This window comes from Hoplias malabaricus, chromosome 3 (genome assembly GCF_029633855.1).
Source record: "Hoplias malabaricus isolate fHopMal1 chromosome 3, fHopMal1.hap1, whole genome shotgun sequence".
NCBI classification, from domain to species: Eukaryota; Metazoa; Chordata; class Actinopteri; order Characiformes; family Erythrinidae; genus Hoplias; species Hoplias malabaricus.
In genome coordinates, this window is record NC_089802.1 from 53,466,439 (window position 1) to 53,485,376 (window position 18,938).

At 39.8% G+C, this 18,938-nt stretch overlaps 1 protein-coding gene across 1 annotated transcript in view; it reads right to left on the reverse strand.

Moving 5' to 3' along the window:
• oca2 (oculocutaneous albinism II) overlaps nucleotides 1-18,938 on the reverse strand; it is a 115,767-nt gene that overhangs the window by 85,641 nt on the left and 11,188 nt on the right. Inside the window, exons 9-11 of the mRNA XM_066666312.1 lie at nucleotides 5,108-5,179; nucleotides 3,602-3,667; nucleotides 2,730-2,786 (exon numbers count right to left, since the gene is read on the reverse strand). Coding sequence (XP_066522409.1) covers nucleotides 2,730-2,786; nucleotides 3,602-3,667; nucleotides 5,108-5,179 — 195 coding nt within the window. The remainder of the gene's footprint in view (nucleotides 1-2,729; nucleotides 2,787-3,601; nucleotides 3,668-5,107; nucleotides 5,180-18,938) is intronic.

Here is an 18,938-nt window from a genome sequence, read left to right on the forward strand (position 1 = left end):
CTCATTATATTAGTGCTCTCATCTGTGAACCAAAACACAATCACGTTCCTCAAGAATCTGAAACTGCTTTAGGGATTGCACACACATCTTAGAGAGAACTCACAAAGAACGAAGCCTATTGCTGATTTAAAAAAAACAGATTGAATTTAATTTATGCAAATGTGTGTTACCTTGCCAGATAAAAAAATATTATTAATATCCAAAACACATACACCTATAAACTTGTTATTTTATAGTAAAAAAGCAAAAATATTCTTAATGGAATACAGTATTTTTTTCCTCATAATTCTTCTTCACATTTATGAAACATTTAGTGACTGCAATATATCAGAGATTCAATACTAAATCTATTTTAAACATGGCTACTCCCATATGGCAAACCCCTTCTATGGAGCTTAAACTGGTACATTCAGGAACTACAAAGCAATTTTATTCTTCATTGTAAGTTGTGCTTTAAAAAATGAGTAAAAGTAGTGCAAAATCATATTCATAAATACTATTCTACAATTTGTTGGGGTAGAATTTTATGGATTCCATCTAACAAAGTTTCCGTTGGGAATTTGCAATATACTGGAACTGTCTTATTCTTGACTTGCATTTGACAATAACTCTGCTCATATCAAATTTTGTGTGGAATGGTGTACACATTTAAATTACACAAACTGAGTTCATGGCAGTGACGTCTGTTGTTTTGAGCTCACATGGGATGTTTTATTCATTAGACCACAGTAACAATCTAAACAGCATCAACTAAACGTAGATGTGTTTCATCTTGTAAACGAAGTAGATTTGTGTGCTCTAAAATATGAGAAAGGGAACAGTGAAATAATTGTATTTATTAAAGCCTAGAAAGAAAAAAAACATTTTAAATGGATGGTTAAGTTTAATTCATTGTTTAATGGCAGCTTTCCTCACTCTCCTCTGTGTTTCTGCTGGTGTGGAACTAAAGAACTTTCTGCTGGCAGCTGCAGATTGGCTGTGTGAGGCTGTCGCTATGGAGACATTATCTGGCTGTCTGGACTCATCCTAATCAAGCAGCATCACGGGGCCGGTGGAGCCCACCTGTGATGTCACATCTCTCTGATTAAACTAAGTTACATACACACAGGCAGAACACTCACAGCGGGATGATGCTTTAGGAAGACTCAGGAAGGCAAAACACAGGCTTTAGCATAAAATCAGCAGCTGATCAACCGACCCCAGAGCGGGTCAGCGCAAGAGCAAGGGGTCAGGTCTTGCAGCATATTTCATTTTTATGGTTGTCCTTGTCCAGGTTCATTTTTCATATTTACAATTCTGTGCTGTCTGTTTTCTGTGCATTTTAAAAAGTATGGTTAAAGGGATATTTCAAAAATTCTTTGTAATTCAGTCACTGATATTTAAATGAAATAAATATTATAAATATAAAATTCAATGATTTGATCTGAAATGATGCATAATAGAGAATGTCTAATTTTATGTCTAGTATGTCTAATGTCTAATCTAATTTTATGACTAGTAAAGTGGTTCTTCTGAGTTTTTATATGTAATGTTTGTGTACTTTGGGCTTTACAACATCTTCTACCATGATTCAATAAATAACAGAAATATTTAAGGCCTTAAACATATCTAACCTCTATATGAACTCTTTGAATCATAGGCTACAATTGTGACCAAATTACTCTAGAATCTCTCAAGAATTAAGCATTTCACAGCAGTCCACTCTAAATAATTTTTGCAGAAACATCAGAAACCCTGTAGAGATCCCATTTTATTTTTTTTTTTGTATTCTTTATATGTTTGTTGACATGGTATTGGCTGGTACGGTGTGCAATAAGCCTGCAGTATTCTGTCCTTCATCCACTCCCATAATCTCTACTGTGTATTGTGAGCATCAAAATTGATTGTTTGATAATTTTTCCAGATCACATTATTGATCAGACATTGTGCTGATTTCCCAGTACCATTATAACTGAAATGTTAATATTTTGTCCATAATCTCAGTTCTAGTATAAAAGCTTAAAGTCACCTGAAAGACTGAAAAAGTGTGTGCACTACTCTAGTCTTCACAGAACATGCATAAAGTCTTTACAGAGCTTTAACCAAAGTCCATGGAGCACGATCAGAAAGAGGCAGGGATTTCCATCCTAGCTCCCATGAGACAAAAATGATGTATTTCAAAGACTTTCATCATGCCTAATCCAGTTTTCCCATGATTTATATACTTTTTTATTGTTCCAGAAAGGATTCTTCCAGCTAATTTCATTCTGTAGACCTGTAAGAGCTCGATATTCATCCACAAATTTCAAATATAAATCATTTGTGAGCTCAGAGTCACCTTCCCTGTGAGTGAATTATGGGAATTTTACTGCGAGAATGAACACATTGTTTGTGAATGCACTGATACTGAGCATTTTCATAGTGCCCCGCTTCTACAGATCTCAGGCTTTGCCATAAAATGAATTGGGAAAACTTTTTACTGACGTGGTTCATGCAGACAACATCAGCATTTTAGAACAACATTCTGATGGTAAAAGCTTTCAAACTGAGCCATGTGAAGGTTTAATAACATGATGAAATATGCCTGTGCTCTGAGGCAGATATGTTAAGATATGTGGTCATACTTAGGGCACAGTAATGTGTTTGTGATGCTGAACCTGAGGATGATGATCAATGCAATATGGCCTTCAGATACTGCCATGTAATCTACATGACCAGAGACTTTATGTATCATAAAACAATTTACTCACCTTCACAGCACAGTAATCGAAGAAGCCAGTCTCTGAAAAAATGGCCACCAAAATCATCTGGAAGTGAACCCAAATGTGAGAAAAGCCTACTTAACGCTCAAGGTCAAAATGATCACATGAAACAAACAGTACCAGTTCTACCTTTTATTTTCACAAAAGGAAAAAAGATTTTTGCAAGAGAATTTTGTTCATATACTGGCAATATTTCTGCTGATTTAATGATTTTTGTAATTGATTTTGATTGAAATTAATCAGTTAAATTAAGTGCATCAATATTTTCCAAGTGAACTACATACCTATAGCAAGACTCCTTTACTACTTCTTGAATATATATATTGAATTTCATAAGTCTACAGTGTTTAAAGCTCAGCCTTTATTTATCTCCTTTTTTTGTGATGTAACTGAAGCAATACTTTGTGGTCATGATCAATAACGTATGAACACTGTCATGCTCAGAATACATCCACATCTCTATCTCAGTAACACAATTCATTTCCTTTCATTCGCTCCGATTTCCTTTCATTCCTTTCTACAAACACTTTTATATGCAGTCACCAGCACTTTGCATGAGGACTGATTGGCCGTGTTTGTTACCATGGAGACGGCCACTGAACACATCAAGATCTTTGAAAAGAATTGTACTCCAGCAATAAGACACGAGAGTCTGTAGTTTTTGCTGCTAAGAGTTGCTTGTTGCATTAGCACAGAAAACCAGTGTCCTCTGTTAACACAAAAAGCAAAGTAGAGAGAATAATATATATTATGCAACTAAGGCATGCTCCAGTATAGGTGTTGTTGACCTCAGGTAGCACTGGATGACTTTGAAGGAGAACACTGTACTGAGAGCAGTGTAATGTACAGTGTTTACTTACCATGCCGAACAGCAAGGCCAATGTCTCATAGTCAATCCATTCCACCACTGTCATTAGACTGGGTCTCTGTAAGAGAAGAGATACATGACTACAGTAAACTCTCTCACAAGCAGGGCTGAAATATTTGGGGAAAACCATACCTTTTCTTTGTATTTCAATTTCATTTACTATTATATGTTGTTGGAGTTGTAATTGTGTTATAACAGCACATGGGTGTTTGATGGCTTCTAACTGCTGGAATGTAGCTACAGGCAATTTACATTTACCTTTGTATTTCTCGCAGCTGGCTAAAGTGACTTTCAATAGAAATCATGTACACTAATATGTTGGAAATCTTGCCCGAGGATTTTGTATAGTATGGTGTTCTTGCCCAAACTGGGAATCAAACATCTTTATACTCTGTGGAAAGCACGGGTGTTACCCACAATGCTATACCAACTGCTAATTAACAAGCTTTGGGTTTTTGTCTTAGTTCCCGATTTAACACTTAGTTAAGACAATATTGTGTATGACCTATGTCTAATAACGTATAATAAAAGTGCCACATATAACTTTTTAAAACTTGCTTGAAACTGCAATTGTGATATAATCAATCAGCCCACTCACAACCAGTGCTGAGTGATACACTGAATACCTAAGCTATCATTACCTACATTATTTAGTTTTAATGGTGATGCTCTGAAAAATGTGCCTTGGTCACATTTAATACAAGCTGCAAATCTGTGTGACGCAGACACAGTCAGTGCTTTAGGACTCTAAACAGCCACAGAAAGTACTTAATCCATCATTAGAGCAATATTACATTTCATTGCCTTCACTCAGGCTGATGTAATGTACTCCAGCCTAAGGCTCATCACACTGATGTAGTTATAAATATGTTATCATGTTTGCAGCTACTTTCACATACATAATGCATTACTCTGAATCAATTACAGCAATAATTGCTGCCATTCTGCTCCCTGTCCATTTTTCTGAACTACGATAAAGTAAATGTTTGCCTCCTCCATTAGAATATCATGGGCCACAGTGCCTCATGCTTCAAAAATGGCTACTCACTCAGAATGACATGTAAATGTGTTCTCTCTCATTGCTAATAAAACTTAATGATCATTGCTTCACTTATAGTTAATTAAATGCATCCTATCACTTAATAAGGTCTGAGCACACTTCATCACTCAGCTCATCAGCAGAATAAAACTGTATCTCTAACCACAACTTAAGCAAACACTTATGGAGGCCTCCATATTAGCACTAGATAAAACTGTATTTAAACAATTAAATACATGAATCATAATACATCGTTATCAGAAAAAAGGTCTGTCCTGACACAAAATTTAAAATGGGAAAGAACAAATAACTCAAATGAAAGTGACTCATGCCAGCTAAACACTACATTTGGAAAGGAAAGCTATACTTAATACTATGTAGCATAACAAATAACACATTTAAATTCTTAGTGTTAGGCCCAAATTTCTCTTTAAGAAAGGTGCTGCCAAAAAAACTTACATCTCCAATGAAGGCAAGGGCTGCCAGAGCAGCCAAAGACCCCAACATGGCAGCCAGGGTGCGATGGACGATCTGCAAATACGAAAAGAAAGAAAAGAAAACATTACAGATTATTTTGGTTTTTGTTTTTGGCACAATGCATTTTTAAGTAATGATATACAAATATTTTATTGGAAAAGCACAGAGAAAGGCAAGGAAAACAGTGATTTACGTGGAATATTCTTTTATTAAACCATTTATTTTTACAGCTTTTACAAATCTCAGAAAATCTCAACACATTGATTGAGTGCAAAAGTTTGAGATGTAAAAGGATTACCACACAAAACCACCAACGTCTTACAAAAGACATCCAAAAATTGCCACTAAATATTATTTTATAAATAATAATAAAATAATACATTAAAAAAAATAAAAATAAAACCACCATGACGGAGTGAGAGTAAGGGGCATAAGAGGAGCAGTCCATCAATATGTGGGAAATGTCAACAACTTGTCCTCACATACACTGTAAAACCTAACTGCACTTCTTAATGAATCAATTAAGTTAACGTAACTTAAATGATACAGAAATTGAGTGTGGGATCACTCAAGATGACTGAGCCAAAATGACTGAACTCAAAAATAGATAATTAACAAACACACTCTGTTAATTTGTGTAAGATCAACTTTTTGGCATATTTAGAGTAAAAGTGAATTTGTTAAATTAAGTTATACTGACTGAGTGAACTGAGTTTATTTTCTCCGCAGTTTTTTCTCTGCATGGGGGCGTGTCTGTGTTGAAAAATGGGCGAGTATCAAACTTTGAAGCAGAAAAGTGAAAAGTGGACACATGCTGATAATTTACACTATCCAGCACACAGTTATTCACATTTAAACTCACACTGATACACTAATACACTTCTAGTTCCACCTTAAATTCTCCCGCTATTACACCAACACCAGCCTATTTGACATTTTCATTCCACTTTAGATAATATAGCAGTTACGTAGGTCTAGATGTAAACTGCTGCCCCATTTAAGGCAAAACGAAGCTGGAAGCTGGAGAATAAAAAAGCTAGATTGGCTTCTAATTCTCTCTTTCCATCTTAAAAACTTCAGCTGTTGTGTTGGTTCATCTACTTGTGTTTATGTTTCTAACTGGATAAGTGCTTACAGATAATGAATGAATGAATGAGGATCCGTCGTGGCAAAGTAAGGGCAGTTCAACTTTAATGAGTAAAACTCACACCTTTCTCATTGGTTACTGGCACCATCTATTTGCATATGGGCATGGCTTTCCCCATCACTTACCATGATCATGTAGTTGTTCCCCCATGTTACCATCCTCTATGCGCCCAGTCTAAAGCTGGTAATGTTTTATTTGCCTGGTCTTTTTATTTATTTATTTGCCTGGAAAGCAAGTTAATGCTTTCTCTGCTGTAATTGTAGCATTTTGTTGGTTGAAATCCAATGAAGGTTTTGCACATGCAGAGCTGTGGTATAAGCATTTAGGGTCTAGATAATTGTTGGTATTAATTATTAGATGTGTGTAATGTTAATTTGTAATAATTCACTGGTTTAAGTAGAAACAACTACTTAATGTGGACTTAAATAGAGTAACTCCAGTTCACCTTATTCACTTAATGTAGTTAACCACATATAACTTCTTACTAGTGAGTTGTTTGTATCCAGTACAGGGTGTTATTTTAACTCAACTGACTCAGTTATTACACTTAAATGATTTAAGGCAATCAGTTTATCAATCCATTTGAGTTCACTTAACTTGACAGGTTTTACAGTGTGGCTGACCACAGAGAACCTGGCCTCACTGCTGCACCCCACGCTGGCACTGAAGTTGCTGGGATGCACCATCCACAGCCATTTAGGTTCTGGCATGCCTCTACGGTGCTGTGTATTCAACTCCTCCTTGATATTGAGCTTTTTGTCCAAGGTGCATGTGCTGTTGGGGTCCTGCCCAGGGCTACCCAATGAGTTGGACACATATGACAGTGTAGGCCAGGCATAGACCATATCAACAGCCTTCGCATCAATGGTTTACAGGTATGGTACTGGCTCGCGTTGTGCTCCTTGTTACTGTTGTCAGATGTTGGCCACAGGCAGCTTGACTCTTGGCTACTCCCTTAGCTTCCTTCTCCAACAACAAAAAATAATAGCACAAATTCTCTTACAAAGAAGACTGAAAGGCATGCTGGGAGCTATTTGACTTTGTCCCACCCCCTAACTCCACACTTATGCAATGGTAGAGTGTCAGATGCCACAATACATACCGCCACATTTTTTGCAATTTGCATTTATGCGTCAGCAAATTGTACTGATCTCCAGCCATTTCAATTTTATCTATTTCCTTTTTTTGCATGAATAAAAATGAGAGCTGGGCGGTAGGTAATTTTGAAGAGTACAGCAAAGATGAGTCACTTTGAGTGCTCTTCTAAAAATCTTGCCCTTTCATGTTCCATAAACGACAAGTATGTTAATGATGTCATAAACACACTTCCTTTGTGCTTAAATCCAGCACAGCTCTGTTGAAAGTAAAATGACTATAATCATCCATGACAGATGCCCCCATTACAAAGTGCCATGTAGCATTCAGGAAAATTAGGTTTCCCACCCTTCACTCACCTCTCTGGACAGAATACAGGCATGTAAAGTATTGTCTGCTGTCTTTTACAGAACAAGAGAATAAATGGTCAGCCTTTATGTCCAAGTCAGCAGCCATCAAGAGTCATCAGAAGACTCAGTGGCTGGCAAGAGGTGCTCCAGAATAAAAGTTAGCTAATAGCTTACTATTACATAGAGAAAGGCTGGAAACCTGCTGAGCCTCTCCTACATTGTACCTCATTGAAGATCAGTTAGTTACATTAGAGCTTGAGGCTAAATTAGAGTTACATTAGAGCTTGAGCATGGCTAAAGACTGAACAGCATGAAGGCTGCTTTCAGAACACTGATAATGAAGCTTATAGGTACACAGTGTGCTGCTTTAATGAGAATAAACCGTGTGTTTCTGATTGCACCTTGTGTTTCTGATTGCAGTATAGGTCCTATTTTCACTTGAATAGTACAGATCCTGTTTCACAAAATAGCTTGAGATTCTGATGAAAGTACACAGATTTTAAACCATTTCAGAGTAAAAATCCTGGTATTTTTAAGTTGGTTCTGAAAGGAGAACAGGATATCTTGTGTTTTTGAATGAATAACAATCTCTGTTTTTATAATAACTTTGAAATTCTTTCTGAATAAAGAACAGTTTTTTTAATTGTCCGATTAGGATAGTTTTAAAAAAAAATCTGATCAGAGAACGTAGCTTTGAAACTGTTTCTGACTGAGGAACACAGGCTGTATTTGTAGTTGTTGAACATAGCCAGATAATATCCCTTTTAAAATGACTCTGATCAGGAAACATTACTTATGTGTCTGAATAAAGATCACAGCATTTTTCTAAATTGAAAATATATAAGTATGTCTCAAATAAAAGGAATATTAGGAAAAAGTTAATATTTGTCCCTAACTTAATTACAAAAATATAATATATAATATATACATATTTTTTTATTCAACCCTAATAAGGGTTCTTTGAGCGATGCCATGGTTATTTAAAAGATGTGTGAGTGAGACGAACCTTTTAAAAGTTTAAAAAGAAAACTTCATGTAGCAAACATTTTTCTTCATGAAACCAAAAGTGGTTCTTTTATGGCATCACTCAAAGAATCCTTTGTAGCACCTTTATTTTTAAGAGTGTTCATTACATGTGACATATTTCAAGCTATTTTTTGTTTGCTTTTGATAAATATGGCATTCATCTCATGAAATTCAGAAATCCAGTTTCTTAGCTTGTGGCACTGCTAGGTGTGTTGTTGATAGCCAGATTGCAGTGACAGGGTCCTTCAGCTCGTCTGCATTGCTGGGTTGGATCTTTCTCGTCTTCACCTTGATAAAACCCCACAGTTTGCCTATGGGTTTGAGGTCTGGAGAGTTGGCTAACCAGTCAAGTATGGTAATATCATGGTCAGCAAAAAAAGTGTTAAGTAGGACTTTGTATTTTTGAGCAACGGACCAGTTCTTTTCTCCCTAGCCCAAGTAAAAGCTTCTGATGCTCTTTCAAGAGAGGCTTGATATTAGGAATATTGTAGTCAGTCATGGCCCCTTTCCTGGAGATATCTCTGTGCGGTGGCTCTAGATGCAATTACATTAGCTTCAATCTAACTCTTGTGAAGCTCTCACAAATACTTGATATCTCTCAAGGCTGCAGTCATCCCTGTAGCTTGTACACATTTTCCTACAACTTTCACCCCATCTATTTCTATTGATATGCTTTATTACAGCACTGTGCCAACAGCCTGACTTTTCACCAATGACCTTCTGTGGTTTACTCTCATTGTGGAGGTTATCAGTTATGATGTTCTTGACAGCTTTAATATCAGAAGCCTTCCCAATTATGTTTTCATGTGCTGAACTGGACTGAGAGACATGAGGAAATTTTATTTTTACGGTTTGCATAGTATTTTAGTAAAATAGACTATACATATATAAATTAAAATATACATATATAAAATAGAATATTATGATAACTGAGATACTGGATTTGTGGTTATCATGAGCTACAAACTATTCTGATAAAAGTAAAACAAAAAGATTTGAAATGAAAATAAAATATCATTTTAGTCCATTTTTTAATTTAATTATTTGAACAAATTAAATCAAAAATTAAAAAGATCAAAAAGAAGATTTATTTTAAACGATGATTGGATCGAACTTTTGCATTGTATTTTTCTGGAGGACATTGTGTGTCTTTCTTACTGGAGTAGAATACATTATTAGACATTTCCATGTTTCTACAGAAGTCCCTCCTTAATTAATGGGCAATATTTGGCCAGGGAAAATAGGTTTTAAAAGATCAACAATTTCTGGATCACACAGTGCTCTCTATGACCTTGGGGGTGGAGAATTTAAGCCTCAGTCATGAATATTCTATAGTATATTATTAAACTGTTTCAAAGGTGTCTGCTTTGAGGAATTCAACATGCATTATATATGTGTCATTTACCACACATAAATATTCATAAACATTAGATGCTTAAGGTTGCTCAGATTTCAAACCTTCAGATCTACTAATTAGTGAATACAACAATTCCACCTACACTAAATTAATGTTAAAATTAATGTTCCATATGAAATAATTTTACAGTGTCTGTGCAATTGAAATTACAGGAGGAATTGTCTTTTAAGCTAAAGGTCTATTTTTTTTACCTGAGTAAATAAGAGAATTTTTCTCCACATTATTAAAAACAAAGTGATGCCCACCCACAGAGCTGCTGTTTTATAGCGGGGTATAAATATTTTATTGTTTGGTTTTTGGTCTTATTGTGTCCATCTGTCAGTAAGTTTTAGTTAACCAGTGATTAACTAGAGCCACACTCATCAAATTGGGCTCAAAACTCAAGGAGAAGCTTTTTTGGGCTGACAATATGATCGAGGACACATAAGTGAACAAAAACTCAAAATCAATGGTTACAACAAAAGTAATATGTTCACAAAAACCTAACATGAAAAGGGTTCTTATTTAAGAACTTTTAATTTTGGTAATAGATTATGCTTAAAGTCTGTTTTTCTAAGACATGGGCAAGCATGAGAAACCCTGCTGTCTCCTGACACCTACTTGTTGTCTTATCACATGTTTAATAAACTGCCCAGTATTTTAATTGCAAATGGAACGCTGTTAATTTGATGTAAGGATGATTAATTACAGGCATGAAGCAAGTTTGGGGTTAATGAGGCAGTCACATTAAGTAAATGCTTTTCTTTCGTGGCTGTAGAGGAGACCTGTATGTTAATTATATGTTAATGCCTGTTCAAGCAGCTCCTTCAGACTTGCCCATCTAAAATATTAATTAATTAAAATAAAAATCCCCCTATTCTTTAAGTCAATGTCCATTAAAATATAAATACATTGAAGCACTAACATTCAAATAAGTTAAATGACATTAGAACTTCAGGGCATATTTGGAGCTGATGTGGTTCTAAAACTTAATTGAATGAGTATTTTGTTTGCAAAACCTCCTGAAAAAAAGGAGCACTGTAAATTCCCAAAGCCATATAAAAAGCAATCAAAACTTGTAGTTAACATGTGCCTAACATTCATTCATTCATTATCTGTAACCTCTTATCCAGTTCAGGGTCGTAGTGGGTCCGGAGCCTACCCGGAATCACTGGGCTTAAGACAGGAACAAACCCTGAAGGGGGCGCCAGTCCTTCACAGGGCAACGCACACACACATACACACACATTCACACCTATGGACACTTTTTGAGTTGCAAATCTGCCTACCAACGTGTGTTTGGAACCTGTGGGTGGAAACCGGAGCACCCAGAGGAAACCCACACGGACACAGGAAGAACACACCAAACTCCTCACAGTCACCTGGAGTTGAACCCACGAACCCACAACTTCCAGGTCCCTGGAGCTGTGTGACTGCGACACTACCTGCTGTGCCACTTTTGAGCCGAACATGGTTTTGTTAACGTATGGATAAAGTTCACTCATCTGAATAAAACAAAGCACACATGGCAACTTGGATAACTGTCATTTTAAATATATTCTTTGGACAACATATGCCCAAAGAGGAAAGACATACAATAGTTATGATATTGTACACTCATGTCTCATCATCTGTACCTAACTTAACTAAGGGTCTTGTGTCTGAATACTATCAAATCCTCACAGCATTGTACAAACAACTACTGTAAATCCATTCTATTATATTAGACAGCCGTGTCAAACATTTGGCCATATATAAAACTCATATATAAAAAACACATATATAAACTGAGGCCTAAAATAAACTATAGTTCAAACCTTCGCTAGATGTTATTCCAGAAATGTATTATTGAGAGAAAACTTCTCAGATCTAATAATGCAGTAGGAGAGGAAAGGAAATTGATTTAATGCTATGGGATCCTTGATAAAACCCTTAATACCATTAGTTCTTCAACAAAATAATGGCACAGTGAGCACACACAGAAACTGATTCGCTGCCAGTCAGGAGATTAGGCAGATGAAGCTGCTTTTCAGATGCTAATCTTATCATCCATTTAGGTCTAAAATTAAGGCTCCAAAGAAGGTTTTCCCCCCCAAAAAATTGTTTGTCAAATTAAATCTACATTGTACAAATGGTACTTCTTTACTAAAATATTTCATTATTAAACATTAATTGAATATTATTCATGTGAATCACTGTAGAGAACCTGCAGTGATGAAGATGCTTGTTTTGAAGATTTTGGAGTAATCTTCTCTGTTCCTTTTTACAGACACTAATAATAGGACTCGGGGGCATGGAGTGTTATCGCTCCCAAACAAACAGGAGTAATTAATGTGGGAGGTTCTCCCTGGCCATGTCCTTCACAAGCAACAGAAAGAGAGACTTTAGTCACAAACCCACAGGACAACTGCCCTACTGGGACATCATCAGCTCGAGAACACAGCAAAACAGAACACAAACACTGGAGTGGGGATGAGACGGCTGCATAGGCTCTCTGAGATTTACAATCCTTGAGAGAAGATTGTGTTCCACTCATGTTCAGAAGTTAAAACAGATTTGTGATAATGAGATGGTGCCGCAATTAAAAACACTCTGCATCTGTGCTTTTGGACTGAAGGAAAGTGCTGCTAAAGAGGCCTTGAAGTTGTCTCAAGTGTTCTGCAAGCTTAGATTTGGATGTTATCTGGCTTGTTATAATATTATTCATTTATATTAGTTTGAAGTGGTTTATGAATAATAATACATTTTCAACAGCGTGAATCACCAGTGTGTATCACCAGTGAAACAGAATTTTAAAAAAATGTTGAAAAAGGTTTAATCAATGACACAAAAACAGCAGATTTTTCCAGGAGAGCTAGCTGACCTCTAGTGGTCAAACACAGTGCCACACACCAGTTAGTGCTCTTGGAACAGATTTGATGTGGAAATTTGGTGAATCCTTTTTCAAAGCAATAGCATAGAAACTGGTGTAACAAAGTCATAAGATTTGAAAAACTCTACTGTACTGAAACAAACAGATATAAGCATTTAAGGTCTCTGACAGCATGTTTTTATGCATAATTTCTAAGCCATTAATAAAGGGGTGATAAACATCAGGAAAAAATAGTGCCAAAGGAATATTTCAAAGGTACCACTATTTTATCATTCATTCATTGTCTGTAACCACTTATCCAATTCAGGGTCCGGAACCTACCCATAATCACTGGGTGCAAGGCTCAAACACACCCTGGAGGGGGCGCCAGTCCTTCACAGGGCGACACACACTCAAACATTCACTCACACCTACGGATACTTTTGAGTAACCAATCCACCTACCGACGTGTGTTTTTGGACCTTGGAAGGAAAATGGAGCACCCGGAGAAACCCATACAGACACAGGGAGAACACACCAAACTCCACACAGTCACCTGGAGTGGTACTTGAACCCACAACCCCAGGACCCTGGAGCTCTGTGACTGTGACACTACCTGCTGCACCACCGTGATGCCCCACCCACAAACAGCAGCCATGAAATAATATATATGTAATATAAAGGGAACGCACATTTAAATGCACATTTGAAATATATCTTAAATATCAATTTCTACTTGTTTTTACTCTATCTTTATTCTTCCCTCCATGTTTTTCAAGGACTAAACAAGCTTTCTTATTTTCCATGACAGACATAGAGAATTGCAAAAGGGCTCATCCCTCCTCATAGCCTAGAGGAGAATTACTAAATAAAACCACTCAGACAAAAGGACAGCCTCTAAATCAGCCCGAGCACGGCGTGGCTTTCAGTCAGTTCAAGGATCTAAATAGGGAGATGAGCCACGGGTGTATTTATAATTGACCATTATAGTGGACTTTTCCTCCTGCAAAAACACTCATGTACCAGAACACTGTGTTCTCATACACTAGAATGGACAGTGCCTATAAATAAAAACTCCCTCCTGCTACATTAGGTTTTCTTCACAGGTGAAGCAACATTAAATGGGATTAATAGAAGAGAGCATCCTAATAGACCCCTTAGGAAGGTTATTGGGTGGGCCTCAGGCAATTACATTTTAATGCCTCTTCATATGTTTGCTGTTGAACAGTTTGTCACAAGCATGTAAAAAGACCCAACTTGCAGCATGAAAGTCCCTTACAGACATACACTATCTGGCAAAATATTTTAGACCCCTGGTTACCCATCATTTCTTCTGGAATCAAGTACAGCAATAGGTAGATTTTTGGGGGATATTTGGCTGCAGTAAAAGGTTGATATATGCAGACTTGGTGCCTGAAGTAACATATATGAGGCCAGTAGGAAAAGGTGTTAAAGGTTTTTGATTTAGTCTGCAACATCCTTGCTGGCTGAATCTAGAGACAGTGTGGTAAGGACAGCCTTAAAGGAATTGTCTGAAGTAGCTGAAAGACATATTCAGTGGTTGTGAGGGTACAGGTGAGTCAGAGATGTGCAATGTGTCACATCTTGGCACTTTCTTGTTTTTTTTCCCCTTCCATGTGGCTCTGTCTGGTTGTTGTTTTCCTATCTCTGCACATGGCTTTGTTTATGTTCATTCTCCGCCTTTGTCCCGCCTATGTTCCGCCTTCTTTTCCATCGTTATCCGTGTCAGGTGTGTCTAGTTTGTTCTGTTATTTAAGCCCTCTTCCCTCACTTCCTGGTATCGGTCATTTTGTTTGTTTGCTTGTTTGTTTTTGTTTTCGTTGTCGTTCATTGTTGTTGTTTTGCTCTGTTTTAGTCAAGTCTTGTCGTTTCCTTCTTTCTCCCTGTAAAGCCGTGCCGTTATTATAGTATTTGTTTCTTGTTTCTAGTTTCTGGTTTCTCGTTCGCTCTCTTGCCCCATTCGTCTTTCTCGTCTAGTTCGTTTGTGTTTCTCTAGCTTGTTTTCTCGTTTCTCCTTTAATCTCTAGCTTGCCCTGTTTCCTGCTCTTCCCTATGTTTATTATTCATGCTATTTCGTGTTTCTTGTCAAGTTAGTTTGTTTTGTTATCCCTTTATTAAAACTGTCTGTGTTATAGCGAGTGTGTCCGCCTCCCGTAAATCTACTCCTTACATCCCCCGCGTGACAGAATGACCGATCTGTATAAGGACACAGCTAGCACGGACTACCCATTTAGGAGATGTGTTATTCGCCGGACTCCATTCCGCACAGGCCCCAAGGATCCGATGGAGGAGGCTTTAAGAGCGGCCTCGGAATGGAGTCGACGGCTGCAGCTCATGCCCGGTGCGGTTCCTTTCCCCCGGGAATCGACGGATCCGGAGGAGAAAGCGGGCTGGAGTCTCCCCTTCGTTGGAGGATTATCCCCTCAGGTCCGGAGAAATTCTTGGGTGGGTGGGGGGGGGGGTTATGGGTAGGGGCTGTTAGCCTCCTACCTCAGGACAACGGAGGTGAGGCTAACAGGGGCGCACCTCTGGGGGAATCCCTCAAGAGTGCGCCCATCAGTGCCCCTAAACCCGATAAATCCTTAACTCGTGCTCGGCGAGCAGCACGAGCACCTGCCTCGCTGGACGTTTCAACTCCTGTAAGAGCGGCACCTCCGGCCGCACCTCTCTTCGTGCCCGCAGCACCTCCGGCCGCGCCTGTCTCCTTGAGCGTGGTGCCTACGGCCGCTTCTGTCTTCCTCAGCGCGGTGCCTCCGGCCGCGCCTGTCTCCATGGACGACGTCGCAGATTCCTCTGTTTCCATGGACGTCGTCGCTAGGCCCCCAGTTCCTAAGCACCGCTCTGCGCTCACTCCTGACCTCCAGGAGAAGCTTACATGCCTAATGGCACGCCTGGAGCTCTCCTTGAAGGCGGCGTCCGCCTCTCCAGTCTTCGTGAGCGCGACGCCCGCCTCTCCTGCCTCCGTGGACGTCGTCGCAGATCCCTCTGCCTCCGTGGACGTCGTCGCAGATCCCTCTGCCTCCGTGGACGTCGTCGCAGATCCCTCTGCCTCCGTGGACAACATCGCAGATTCCTCTGCCTCCGTGAACGTCGTCGCACATCCTTCTGTCTCCGTGGACGACGTCGCAGCTTCTTCTGTCTCCGTGGATGACGTCGCAGATCCTTCTGCCTCCGTGGACGTCGTCGCAGATCCCTCTGCCTCCGTGAATGACGTCGCAGTTCCGTCTGCCTCCGTGAATGACGTCGCAGTTCCGTCTGCCTCCGTGGACGACGTCGCAGATCCCTCTGTCTCTGTGGACGACGTCGCAGATCCCTCTGTCTCTGTGGACGACGTCGCAGATCCCTCTGTCTCCGTGGACGTCGTCGCAGTTCCGCCTGCCTCCGTGGACATCGTCGCAGTTCCGCCTGCCTCCGTGGACGTCATCGCAGTTCCGCCTGCCTCCGTGGCTACGGCCGCTTTTGAGCCTGAGACTGTGGCTACGGCCGTTTCTGCCCCTGAGACTGTGGCTACGGCCGTTTCTGCCCCCGAGACTGTGGCTACGGCCGTTTCTGCCCCCGAGACTTTGGCTACGGCCGTTTCTGCCCCCGAGACTGTGGCTACGGCCGTTTCTGCCCCCGAGACTGTGGCTACGGCCGTTTCTGCCCCCGAGACTGGGGCTACGGCCGTTTCTGCCCCCGAGACTGGGGCTACGGCCGCTCCCGGTCATACCCGTAGGACGGCCCCAAGGACTTCAGGGTCGACCCCCAGAACTGTGCCCAGGCTGGTACCTCAGACTTTTCCACGGACATTTGCCAGCCCTGGGCACCTACCTGTTGTATCCAGGATCTGTTCCTGTCTTGGTTCCTGTCTCTCTTCTTGTTCCTGTACCTGTGTCTGCTTTTCTTTCACTTCCAGTCCCTGTCACTGTATTCGTGTCTGTCCCTCTGAATGTCTTGGTTCCTGTTCCCCTGCCTAGTCCTGTCCAGTACCCTGTTAAACCCTCTGTCCAGTCTCATGTCCAATTCCCTTTTAGTCCTATCCAGTCTACAGTTAAACCCTCTGTCCAGTTCCCAGTCCCGTCACGTGTATCTGCTCCTGTTTTGTCTCAGTCCCCGTTCAGTGTTCAGCCAAAGGTCCAGTCACATGTGTTTTCTCCTGCTTTGTCTCCTGTCTTTTCTAGTTCCCTGTCTCTTCTTTCTAGTTCTGTCCAGTGTCCGTTTAAGTCTAGTCCCTTGTTCCCATCTCCATTTCCTGTCTTGTCCTGAGTATGGTGGTTTCACTCTTTGTTTTGGTTCTTCTGGCCCCCTCCTGCGCCAGCTCCTGGAGAGTCTCGTTTTTCGCGCTCCAGGAGTTGCGCGTCTTGGGGGGGGCGTCTGTCACATCTTGGCACTTTCTTGTTTTTTTTCCCCTTCCATGTGGCTCTGTCTGGTTGTTGTTTTCCTATCTCTGCACATGGCTTTGTTTATGTTCATTCTCCGCCTTTGTCCCGCCTATGTTTTGCCTTCTTTTCCATCGTTATCCGTGTCAGGTGTGTCTAGTTTGTTCTGTTATTTAAGCCCTCTTCCCTCACTTCCTGGTATCGGTCATTTTGTTTGTTTGCTTGTTTGTTTTTGTTTTCGTTGTCATTCATTGTTGTTGTTTTGCTCTGTTTTAGTCAAGTCTTGTCGTTTCCTTCTTTCTCCCTGTAAAGTCGTGCCGTTATTATAGTGTTTGTTTCTTGTTTCTCGTTTCTGGTTTCTCGTTCGCTCTCTTGCCCCATTCGTCTTTCTTGTCTAGTTCGTTTGTGTTTCTCTAGCTTGGTTTCTCGTTTCTCCTTTAATCTCTAGCTTGCCCTGTTTCCTGCTCTTCCCTATGTTTATTAGTCATGCTATTTCGTGTTTCTTGTCAAGTTCGTTTGTTTTGTTATCCCTTTATTAAAACTGTCTGTGTTATAGCGAGTGTGTCCGCCTCCCGTAAATCTACTCCTCACGTCCCCCACGTGACACAATGTAAAAGTCTCTTAGATACACTGTCAGAAAAACTGTCACTATGATGGTACCCTCAAGGGTACATATTGTGTACCTTATTCTATTATAACTGTAGATTTTAAAATTGTGTTGATTCCATATGCTCCATTTTATCTCAAGGACCTATATAATATTATTTTATTTTATACATTTCTATAATAAATGTTTACATACTATATGTAAGAGAATGCAATGTAAAAAGAGAAAGAGAATGCAATATAGCTTTAGGAAACACAACTGGACTCTGGTAGATTGACATTTGTCATCTTAACCTGTATAATTCATTTATTCATTCATTATCTGTAACTGCTTATCCAATTCAGGGTCGCGGTGGGTCCAGAGCCTACCTGGAATCATTGGGCGCAAGGCAGGAATACACCCTGGAGGGGGCGCCAGTCCTTCACAGGGCAACACAGACACACACACAGATTCACTCACGGACACTTTTGAGTCGCCAATCCACCTACCAACGTGTGTTTTTGGACTGTGGGAGGAAACCGGAGCACCCAGAGGAAACCCACGAGGACACAGGGAGAACACACCAACTCCTCACAGACAGTCACCCGGAGGGGGAATCGACTACATGCTGCGCCACTGTGCCGCCCACCTGTATAATTACTATTTCATAATATATATATTGGAAAATCCCTGTTAATATCTAATAGCAAACTATTAGTGTGGTCTGGTATTGTTGTTGGCTGATCAGCTAAGGTTTGGATCATAAAATCCATTCCAACTCCTCCCACAGTTCCCCTGTTCAACTGCCTAATTCTGGGGAGTTTTATAAACCTCTATCCAACACTTAGCATTAGACATAGTGACAATAAGCTCATCTGCTGAATGTCTCTGAATATCCATTTAATTTCATCCTTATTTGTGGAGATACACAATTGATTGCCTGGGTGGCCATAGTGGATGCATATTAAAGTTGCTAAATTTAT